Consider the following 12,846-nt stretch of genomic DNA (forward strand, 5'->3'; position numbering starts at 1 on the left):
CAATGGGATCACAGCCGTCCATTCTCCCATCGTGGTCCCACACTTCTCCAATTGTCCGTACAATTGTTATGATCAAACCATGTTGTCTAGCTGTCCTACTCTAATCACCTTTCCTATTTAGGCAGGGACAAACACTTCTTTCTCATCATCAAACACAAACCCACATTTTTCACTTTCTCTTTCTCAAATTCTCCACCTTTTAATCATGCATGCCATCAACTTTAACACAACACTTTCCCATGAGAACGACACCATCCACACTCTATAATCAGCGTTCTTCTGTACAAATTTTCGACAAAACTATCAAAATAATTACACTGCCTTTATAAATACTATTGTCACTTCAATATCAAACTTAAACAAATAAATTAAGATGATGTGGATTCAGCTTTCTATTTCTCTATATTGCAAATTGAATGTATTTTATTTTAAATAAATGCTTTTACAAAAGTATAGTGAGATTAAATAAAGTTCTAAAGTAAAATTCGAAGCTAGGTGCCTAATATCCTCCACTAGATCGACCTAGTGAATATTAAGATGTGATAAAACATCGAAAGGTTAGCATCGAATAACTAATTAAGTTAACATGCAATGCACCAAGTTTGTATAGAACCAAGGCGCGTAAAAAATGAAAAAATATAATTCGAGTACATTACACTATTAAAAAATGTTTTGATCCATTTTTTATTCATTTTTAACTTACATTACACTATTAAAAAATTAAAAATAAATAATTTAAAATAATAAATAAAAAAATAAATTAAAATATCATTTTCCTAAATATAATTATTTATATAAATACCATACTATTAAAAATAAGAAAATAATTACTGAATAGGATCTAGAAAAGAAAAGAAAAGAAATGAAAGAAAAGAAAAATAGAATTAAAATTGTTATGATGTGACATGAGCAGTTGGAGTGACGTGAGAGAGGTTACGAGGGAGATGTTGGTTTTTGTGAATTTGCAATAGTTTGTGGTTTGGTTGATTCTTCTGCGTTTTTGTTATATATATATATATATATATATATATATATTATATATATATATATATATATATCGCGGCTACGTCAATGTGCATGGCAGCAGGGAGAAAGAGAGAACGTGGCCTACACTCACATACGCTGCTGCAAAATCTGCTCCCACCAACGTCTGAACCAAGCAATCAGTTCTCACAGTGATTCAGTCACTACAACTTTTTCACTTCCTTTCTTTTCTTTTTTTTCGAATCTCAATCACTCACTATGTAACACTTCCTTTCTTTCTATTACACTATATTCCTTCTATTTCATTATTACATGTATAACAAAAATTCATTAATACTGTCTTATAAAAAAAAACATAATAGTCTCTCCTGAAGACAAAATGAAGGTGGCACCTCCACCAAATCTAATAACGATTGTAACACTCTTGTCTATTTTCAGATCTGTTGACAAAATGAAACAAGACTAACAAATTATTCATCTAACACGTGAAAAATAAAAATAAAAGAGAAAAAAAGTGATAAAAACTGTTGCGAGTTGTATAATTGTTTTGTGACGGAGGTCAGGTAGGTCAAGTCATAATTCAAGTAGGATTCTTGGTGCTGAGAGAGAGATTGTTGCATGTGTCATCAATTGTCTCGTAACGGAGACCAAGTGGGCTGAACCGTAATCGAATCGTGACACTTGGACTGTTATGCTCATAAATAAAAAAAATTATGTTCTAACTAATGACTATAACTTTTAACTGGTAGTAAACGTTCGACCCTAACATTTGATATCATAACTAAAATCACGAGTTTGATGGACAATTAAGAGTGAATAAACTGTATAAAAAGTATATTTGTGTTTTTTTAGAAGAAGAAAAAAGGTTGAAAGGTGCATGATTATTGTTGGGGTGGTGGTGGTGAGTGAGAGGAATGAGTGAAGAAGATTAGAAAGGGTTCGAAGTTTGAGGCATGTGATGAGGGAAGAGTGGTGAAGAGAGAAGTCAAATATTAGGTACGTAGTCTATTCCATGTAAATGCCTTCAGCAGCCACGATTCCCGATTCTGGCCCCCCAACCCCAATTCTCTACCATTTCTCAAACTTATTATTCTTCTCCTTTCACACAGATAAGACAAATCACAACAACTACCATACTACATACACCAAAATTACTTCCATCAAGAATAAATAAACAATGTGTACACATTATTTAATTTCGTAAAAATATTAATTATTTAGTGTTCTATTAACATTAAAAAAACGAATGATGCTCGACATTCATAAAGTTAAAAACATTTACTTCACAACTTAAAAAAATATTTAATTTTATACATCATTGAGAAATTTGTATATTACTCACTAATAATTATAATTTAAGTTTATCAACACTCACTAATAAATTTGTGTTGATAATTATCGACACCATACAAAAAATTATTAAGTAATAACTAATTTTATAACTAAAATTAAATAGTCATTATAATGATTAATTTAGATACTAATTTATAAAAAAATTATTAGTAATTAAAATAATTTCAAAAATTTATAATAGGTTTCTAAATTAATAACTAAAATAGTTTTTATTACACTAACATTAATCACTCAAGTTTTCACTACTAAATAAATTGGTCTTTGGATTCATCTTTAATTAAAAAATTAGTTTTTAAATATATTTTTTATCACTAAAATTAATTATTATTTAAGAGTTTCTCGTAATCAACATATTCTAATTTTTGACTAAATAGGCAATTGGGTATTCTTTCTCTTCTTCTTTTTTTCTTTTTACTTCGTATTCTTCTTCACCTCCTCGTTATAGGATTATCTTATTGCATCCACCAATGTAACCTCTTATCATCTTCCTCGTTCCTGTTCTCTTTCTCATCCCCCTCCCCTCAAATTTAACAACAAATTTGTCACAAAAAATGTGTCAATAACTATAATTAAAAGTTACCAATAAAAATATCCATTAATAATATAAATTATAATTTAATGACAGATTTGTTACTTTGTATATAAAAGTATATGTTAATAAATTAAGTTATAAATTAATCGTAAAAATCCTTGATAAATTTGAATTTATCCCGACATGTTTTTGTTGTTGTTAATAATAATCTACGAGTAATTATAAATATTATTGTAAAGTGATATTGTTATTATATTTTATAATAGTTACTAGCTTGGCGTGATTTTTTAAGTGGTTGAAAAAAAATTGCTTGTCGATCCAATTTCACGTCCCAACTTTCAATTCTCTCTGATATTTGAAATTAGATGAATAGAAAAAACTGAAATTATAATGGAATATGTTATTGACAATACATAATTGATTTTTATGAACTTTAAATTCATTTAAATAAATATTTTAGTTTTGAAAAGCCTCTGAAAGTCTCACTTTCACATGGTTAAAGATTGGGTATGCTTGTATATAAAACTAACTTGACTTGTGAAGGATCCTACAAGTCAATATGTCAATATTGAACTAGATGCTGATTTATATATACACTTAATATTGTCTTTTGAAATTCCTAAATTATAAATTAAATGAAAATTCTTTAAATTTATTGGTTACGTTTGAAATGTTATTAATAAAAAAAATCATAAAATTATGTTTTATATAGTTATAGATGATCAGAAAATTAATATTAATATTTATGTAATTAGCTAAAATTTTAAATTTTTAGTAGTGTTTTTATTAAATATTAACTTAGTTTTGGGATTACTGTGAATGTTAATGCAAGTGGTAGATATATGAGTATAAACATCATTATGGGGTTTTTAATTTATTTTACTAAATGGTATTTAAAACAAATATATATATATATATATATATATATATATATATATAAAATAGTTTTTTGAATTTGACGTAACATTTTTAATATTTCTCGTAATTATGTTAAACATGTATGAAATAAAGAGATATTTAAATAACTCATAAATAAATAACTTTAATATATATATATATATATATATATATATATATATATATATATGTATGTGTATGTATGTATGTATAAGCATTGTATTTTCTCATGATTGCATGCTGCAGCAAAGTAAAATGAATTGAACATGATAAGGTGAGGGAATCGGAAAAAGAAGATTCTCACCTAGACGCTGAAAACGACTTTACTATATAAACAAGAAAGACTAAAATAATGTTTTGATTAAATAATGTAATATTTTATCAATAATATTTTCGGAGATTTTTGGTTGTTGGAATTTTTTTTATTTTAATGAAGACTTTTATTAAATAATTTATACAAGATGAAATCTTCACAAAATTAGCTACTATTAATATCATAAATATTATTAAAATTCTTGTTATATCCTCATAATTAAAAATGCATTGTGAAGTACCAAGACCAGTTAAATTTTATTAAATATTTTTAAAAAATCATAAAAAGTTTGTGTATTAAATATTTTTAAAACATTTATATATTAATTTATTTTTTTCAAATTTTTATCTTCCAAATTGACTTCTTTTCTGCAATTGTCTCATTAGAAATTCTATTTATTGTGACTTGTCCATCAAACTCATAACCTTGATTCCTTAGTTAAAGCGTAACTCTTAACTGTCTAGATGTTACGATTCAATTTCTAAAAAGCATGGAAAATCGATTTCTCATACAACAAAAATCTAGATTTGTACTTGGTTAAGGATGAAAGTATGAAAATAGTGGAAATGGTGGCACCTTCATCTATACTAGCAGTTTCGATTTGAATGAAAATATCTAATTTATATAAACTGAGGTTACTTTGCCGTTTTGCAATCATTCAATTATTATTATTTTTTTAATAAAAAGGTTCACTGATGGCATACCTACAATGTTGACAATTGAAAATCTAACAACTAAACAAAATGGTACAAAAATTAAGAAAAATAAAATTTCTTTTATCATGTCCTTCTTTCCGGTCTTTTTATTAAAAAGTGCAATGAGTGTTAATATAATAATAATAATAATAATAATAATAATAATAACAATAATAATAATAATAATATCTACATATTTCAAAGAAGATTTAACTATTTTAAAATTATAATTTTACATTCTGCATAAGAGTCGAGGATTACATCTCTTTTTACCATTTATAATATTTTTTAAAGAAAAAACCGTGACTGAAATACTCTTCAAAACACACATTACCTATGAATTTATAATAAATATAAATAATTTAAATTATATATTATTATTATTATGATCAAATTATTTAATCCATTATTGATATCCACGTATATCATTAAAAGTATTTATTTGATGATCATTACAGATTTTAGCTGCATACATTTGGAGAGAATAATTTTTTCCCCATTCCTTTCTGTTCCCTAAAAGTAAAAAAGAGTGCCATTCAAGTGCAGTGTATTTTGGAATTCTCCAGCAATTGAGTATTTAGCTCAATTATAAGTTGACTTCTCAGAACATCTTTATTTATGATGATAACTAAAGTTGATTAATATGGATACTTGTCTCATTTACAATATATAGATATTATTTTCAAGCATATAATTGTAAAATCACGAAGCAAGCACTGTTTTTTTAATTATTTACACTGATATATATTCTTACTAGATGTCACTCAACTGCTACAGTATTATAGACTCATTTTTTACCAGAAAAAAAAGAGTTAAAAGAACCTAACAAAAACACAGACACAAACACATGTTAGGTATTAACTGTAGAAACTCTTTACCAATGAGATTGATGAATAAACAGCAGGAGATGGTAAATACTTGATGAGAAGGATTTGGTTTAAAGAAATGAAGATGATGTTAGATAGAAAGGGAAGAGGAGGAGATTGAAGTGGAATGATTAAGAAAGGTGTGTTGGCTTTAAGCTATGTTATGGCAGCCTCCAGAAAGATGCTGCTGCTACTGCAACTGCTGCTAAAAAGCAAGTAAAAGTAGTGAAAAGGTTAAGTGTGAAGTACTGTGCATCCGTCACGATTCATCGTCTCATCCCCTGCCATTTGTCTCTCTCTCACTGCCTCAAACAATAATATTTTTGGTTTAGAATGAGAGAAGAGAATTTAACAGCAATTGTTTGTCTGTGTAGAAGATGAATAAGGAAAACCATTTGATGATGGTACTTTTATATCTCCTAGGTATGGAAGAAGTAAGAATGGGTCTAAGAGGAACCTATAATTTACACTTTCCCTACCAAGTACTTCAATCCTTACTATTTAAATCACCTTCTTTAATTACCTTCTCTTTCTCTTCCTCTCATGCTCTGACCCAGATGAGTCTAACTTTTAAGAGTTGCGGTAGACTCGGATCCTGTCCCCTCTTCTCAAATAATAATAATAAGTTACTAAAACAATCAACGTCCGTTTCGTCCTTCACAATTAATACTCATCTCTTATTACTACTGCACACTCTCTTTTTTCATCTTTTCTTCTCATTCTTTTTACGTCACATTACTTACTTTCTTCCTTCTCATTGTAAAAACACCTCATAACACTAACTATATTTTTATATAATATTTTTTCTACTAGGTAACGTGGCTGCCGTCAAATTTGTGAAAGATGAAATAGAGGGTGAAAAGGTAAATGAAAAAATAAATAAAAAGTGTTGCTTGTTGTGTGATAGAATAGAACCAAGTGAGTGAGACTCTTCTCTCATCCCTTCTGTGTCTTCTGTACACACTTCGTTTTCCTTTTCCTTTTCTCTCTCACTGTCTTTTCCTTATGGGTGACCCATATGGGTTGCCGGAGGATCTCCGGCGGTTTATACCACCCAGAACCCATATGAACCCTTCAAACACGCACCTACTTGAGCCACTGTGTCTTCACCATGGTCTCAGTGCGGTTGCTGCTGCTGCTACTACAATTCCACCGAACACCTATGACCCCAACATGGTTGGGGACGTTTTCTTCCCTCGTGCCTTCACTCACTTTGCTCATCATCATGACTATTCCTCTTCTTCTGGTGTCAACCCTACTAATGCTGCCACCGGTGCTGTCTCGGATCATGCATTCTGCAGCATGGAGAGTGCAGAGAAAGGGTGGTTTGGGTTTGATTCCGGGAACAACAGGTGGCCGAGACAGGAGACCCTTTCGCTTCTAGAGATCAGATCTCGTCTTGATTGCAAGTTCAGAGAGAATAATCAGAAAGCACCCTTGTGGAATGAGATTTCTAGGTATATGTATACACTAACTTCTGAAAAAAAGGAAGAAAACCACTGTTTTTGCTTTCTGTTTTGTTTTCAGACTCAGAACGAGTTGGGGAAATGCATAGTGAGGTTGAGGAGTGAGGAGTGAAGAAATATGTGGTTGTTCTTTCTGTCTTTTCCTTTTATCTTGCTGGTTTACAATTTTTTGGGGGGTGGGAGGCTAATTTCCTCTTTGCATTTGAAAATGACAGGCCATTACTTACAGATAACTGAGAGATCCATGTGGCTTTTGTTATCTATTTCTAGTTTTGTCCAAGAAATCCACTGACTCAATGTGTATACTTGCACTGGTTTTTCTGTGAGTAAGTAATTATGGGTGCAAGGATTTTCAGCACCCTGAAAGCCTGTCTTTGTTTTTAGTACTATTAGACCTAGCTAGCTACTTTGCTCAGCTAGTTAGGGCTATATATCGGAGTTTATTTCCTTGATTGATTGAACTCGGATAATTGTATTCTTGTTTCTGACATCTTTAATGAAGAGAGAATGTTTTCATTATTTTAATCCTTCACCACACATGGTCAAAGAAGATACAATACAATGATAATAAACATAATGGAGAAATCTTAAATCCTAAATCTTAAATGGATTTACAATTTTTAATGTGCATGCGTGTTTAGGATAATGGCTGAGGAATTTGGGTACCAAAGAAGTGGGAAGAAATGCAAAGAGAAGTTTGAGAATTTGTACAAATATTACAAGAAGACGAAGGAAGGTAAAGCCAGTAGACAAGATGGGAAGCACTACAGGTTCTTCAGGCAGCTCGAAGCAATATGCGGAGACCAAGCAAACACAAACCATGCCTCAACTTCAGATAAACCCCATCGTGGTGGTGGAAACAGTAACAACACTAACAACATTCAAACACCAACCTTCACAATCAACCAAGACAACAACGGCGATTCTAGTAACAACCCCAAGTGCTCAGAGAGCCTGAGCATCTCAAACTCGTCCGAATTCGAGACATCCTCGTCCGAAAACAACGAGGAGGATCTTTCCGCCATTGCATTCATGATGAGGCAGTCGAGGGAGAAGCAGAAAGCGTTGTCGGATGAAAGACACGGCGATGAGAGGAGGTTGAGAAAAAGCTGGAGAGCGAAAGTGGAGGAGATTGTGGATTCCCACATGAGGAAAATCATAGAGACCCAAGATGCTTGGATGGAGAGAATGCTGAGCGTTGTTGAACAAAGAGAGCAAGAGATGTCATCGAAGGAGGAAGAGAGGAAGAGGAAAGAGTCGATGTGGTTTGACCAACAGGTGCATGAGCTGTGGGCTAAAGAGAAAGCGTGGGTTGAAGCTAGAGATTCTGCATTGATAGAGGTTGTGAGGAAACACGTGGGGATCGAACTTGAAGCATTGCCTCTGGATGAAGCCATGGTTGAAGAAGCAGGAAACAAGAACAAGGGCCAGGGAAAGATTGAATTTCCGTCGGAGGGTGTGGATCAAAGAGGTAGCAGTAGGTGGACAGAGATGGAGATTTCGAATTTGATACAATTAAGGAGTGGTTTTGAGCAACGATTCAGAGAAAATGGGTACTTGGAGAATGGGCTTTGGGATGAAATATCAGGAAAACTGGGTTGTTTGGGGTTTGAAAGGAGTGGAAGTGAGTGCAAGCAAATATGGGATGAGATCAGCATCTCTCTGAGAAGAACAGTGGATGAGTGTGATGGTGGGAAAAGAAGGCCTTGGTATTTGGGACTTAAGGTGACGGATGATGATGATCTTTGACACATTCTTGTAATAACGCAGGCTTCATCAGAAAGGTTAAGTATATATCACACTTGCTTTTGAGTTCTGAGCGTTGTTAAAAGGAAAAAACTTTGGGAGAAACATCGTTGATTAGGATTAATTAGCAAGTTTGAATCATTCGCAAATCACCATGTGTTTAACTTTGTATTCAGTGTGTAAGCATTGACTTTGTTGATTATGATCAGTTTTATCCATGCATGCATCAATGCCAGAGTTTAGTTATTAATTATCTATTATGCATCTATGTAAGTTTGTAGAAGTAGAAATCTATAAGTATCTTCTGCGTTCATGTGATTGATTCTAAAAGAATGCAATACCAGTTTATGTGGAAATGTACCCTTGAAAATATGTTTATTACTGGATGCAATAACTGGGTATTTGGATTTGGAGGTAGGCATTTATTATATCAACTCAAGCTTAACAAGATTACATACGATTCTCGTATTAATTTAAGGATTACTTCATATGTTTGTTATTTGTAGAAATGATTAACCTGGGATCACTATATATGTTGTTTTATAAATCTGACTAGTTTTTCTACATATATGTTTAAAATTCTCAATTTCAATAAATTAGTCTCATTCATTTACATCTCATATATATAGAGATTAATAATGACTATGATAGTTTGAATTATCTAATAACTTTTCTTCTTGTAAATATAATTTTTTTGGGTAAGAGATAACACATAGAAAATCAGGGATGAAAAAGGGAGATACATTTAAGGAGATATTTTCTATAAAGAAGAGAATAATGTGTTTTTTGAAGTGAATGCGTGTGCCAGAAGTAAGAGAAGGAAAAAAACATGTGGAATTAAAATAGGAAAACTATATTTTCACACTCATCATTTTTTCTTACTACACTTCCCAACTTCTTTTAAAAGCAAAATATTATATTTAACTAATAAAAATAAATATAAATAAAAAAAATTTAAAAATAATTTGTAAGGGTATTAAATGAAAGTGGAATAAAGAAAAAGTATCAACATAATATCCATTAAAATATGAGGGTATGCATGTTGTCTTACTCTGAACCTCATACGACAAATATACAACTAAAGGCTAAAACTTTTTCAATTTACTAAATTGCCCTTCTGATATTCTTTCTCATTTCGCTTCAAAACGTCATTACCAGTGTCTACAGTAACAGTTATACCATACCTGTTAATTTTTTATTTTTTGCAACTTTTACTTTGATAACAATTAAGAATTATTATCATCCTCCTCTTCTTCTTTTTTTTTTTCACTCCCTGAGTTGAGCATGTAAAGCCAACCAATAGGCTTATAAAATCTCGAAACTTTTGATCGGTTTAAAATAAATCGATAGTAGTTTTTCATCGCATTATTATATCTACATTAAAAACTACTATATGTGTGGATAATTAAGTTTATCAAACAGTAGAAGATGAAAAATAGAAAGAGAAAACAAGTGGGGAGGAATAGACATCTCAAATGTGAGCCGATCCGATTTATACGGGTCGGTTCATTATGAGTCGGATTGAAAATGAATAACTCTAACCCGACTCATTTTATGGTGAGTCAGAAATTTTGTAATCCAGCTCAACCAATCATAGGTTGGTAGATTAAGTGGGTTGTTTTACCAATTCACATAAAAAAATATTTATTTATTTATTTTTTTGTATTCAAATATTTAAATAAATTTTTAAGTAACTCATGAGATGACAATTATAGTAAAATTAATAACCAATGTCTTGATCATGCTCACCTTCAATATAGGATGAATTGTTTCTAATAAAGTATCCATATAGTCTAAGAAAACATAGTTAATATTACACGTTTTCTGTCATGCTATTCAACAAAATATAAATAAAAAAACTATACATTTTTGTCATGTTAATTTAGACAAAAATTAGTTATAAAACGACTGCTTGAGTAATTTACTATAAAGATTATAGTTAAAGATTAAAGTATAAACATATATAACTTGATAATCAAATTAATTCAAATTAATTAAGCATTCAAACTATTCATATATTATTGAGTAACATTTCTAGCATTTAAAAATATGAAATTGTGAACATATATAATAGGAGTAGTAAATAATTATTAAAAAATTATAAAAAAATGTTGATGGATTAAGTGGGCCAACCCACCTTCAACCCGACTCAAACCTGTTTAACCCGTGGGTTAAGTGAGCCGGGTTAAGTTCAACCCACTTTTGAAAAAAATAAATTTTTCTGAATTCAACCCAACTCAAACCCATGATGAGCCGGATTAGCTCACAAGTTAAAACTCATTTTACCATCTCTACAGAGAAACCACTACTGATTAATAGAGATAGAGAAAAGTTATAAGTAACCTTTAAAATCTTGGAAACGAATATTGTAAGGACAAGATAAGATTCTTATAAGCATATTTAGGAAAGAAGAATACTATGAAATACATTTTTTATAAACTAAATTTAGTTTTGAAAAATTATAAATTAACTTATATATAAATTATTTTTTATTTATGGAAAATAATTTTAATTATTCTCCATGTTTTTACCTAGAGAGGAAGGATGTTTATTTAAGCCAAGGCACTTTACTGGCTGATTCTCAACTTTATTATTTATGCTGTCTGCATTTTCCAGTAAAGAATGCCAATAATTTCAAAAAAAAAAAAATTATGGAAAAAACAAATCGTAAATGTAACTCTCTTTGTATGTGAATCCTAATTGGTTATCCTTCCTGTGAAACATAACTTAATAATCAGGAATGTTTCAGTTTTATTTTAAAAAAGAAAATATTTCGAATTGTGTATTTTCAAATAAAAGAGAAAAAATAATTTTACATTGTATTTTATATTTTAATATCCTAAAAATTATATTTCAAATTATATATTATGTAATGTAAAATTTATATTTTTAATTGTAAAATCTGAAATACACAAAAGCTATACAAAAATTTATGGAAGTGCAAGAAAAATATTTGTGGAGGTGCAGAAAAAAAAGCTGGTAGTTACGTTATTAAAACTTTTTAAATATGGTCTCAATTCGGCAATTGTATATGGGCTTTTTTACTCTGCACCCGATGACTACTATCTGCACTATTATTACTTGTTGCACCATACCGCTGCTGCTATGGCAGCTACCACCTCCAAATACTTATTTGGAAAATCTTGTTTTGAAATGCATATCATATATTTGAAAAAGTTTTTTCTGAATTTTTTTTATTTATATTGCATTTTATATATATTTTAAAGAACTTGTTCGAATAGTTGTTTTCCAAGGATTATATTTTGAAAAATTTTAAAAAATAACTTGGTCTGGAATACTTTCAGAACAGGTAAAAGTATTGTTATGTTAATTACTGAAACATTGTTTGTTATGATATAAATGGCAACGAAGGAGTTGGAAAGCAGGTGGATTTCACAATAATTGTTGATAGTTAGTTTTTTGAAGTTATTTAGTTATTGATGCCAAGGAATTATTGTTTGTCTAATTGTTGACAGAGTTCATTATTTTATTTTATTTTCATGTTAACTCTAAATGAATGTTGTAGGGTTTAATGATCGTGTCTCACGACTTCACCTTTTTTTTAATGTGTATTTACACTATAGGAAACATTCATATCAAATTTAGTGTCTAAGAAGGATTTTCAATATTGGTTGTCTTTTATATATATATATATATATATATATATATATATATATATATATATATATATTCTCTCACATCTTTTGTGAAATTAATAGGTATTTGGTATTTTTAGTAATATTAGAGTTTTAATATGTAAAGTATTATATATCTTAGTGTGAGGAAGTGTATTAAAAATTTCAGAAGTGAAGTTTTAAGTTTAACTCAATCTCACAAAACTAGTTTGTAAGATGTGTAAGGCCCATTAATTTATGGTTCCCTTTTTTGCCCTAAAGTGAAGGGTTGCCCTACAACAGTTGGGCCTAGAGGCTGGCCCATAGATTAAATGTCAAATTCGTGCTGCCTAATCCCCATTTGTCTCATTTTCAGAAAC

General features: G+C 30.2%; 1 protein-coding gene across 1 annotated transcript; it reads left to right on the forward strand.

The window, feature by feature from the left end:
* The first annotated feature begins 6,549 nt into the window (after nucleotides 1-6,549).
* Nucleotides 6,550-9,165, forward strand: LOC114189622 (trihelix transcription factor PTL-like). The gene is made up of 2 exons (XM_028078243.2): nucleotides 6,550-7,097; nucleotides 7,748-9,165. The coding sequence occupies exons 1-2, from the start codon at nucleotides 6,646-6,648 to the stop codon at nucleotides 8,853-8,855; spliced, it is 1,560 nt and encodes a 519-aa protein (XP_027934044.1). The 5' UTR covers nucleotides 6,550-6,645; the 3' UTR covers nucleotides 8,856-9,165.
* The last annotated feature ends 3,681 nt before the right edge of the window (nucleotides 9,166-12,846 follow it).

This window comes from Vigna unguiculata, chromosome 7 (assembly GCF_037176805.1).
Source record: "Vigna unguiculata cultivar grain cowpea cultivar isolate G323 ecotype 2 chromosome 7, ASM3717680v1, whole genome shotgun sequence".
NCBI classification, from domain to species: domain Eukaryota; kingdom Viridiplantae; phylum Streptophyta; class Magnoliopsida; order Fabales; family Fabaceae; genus Vigna; species Vigna unguiculata.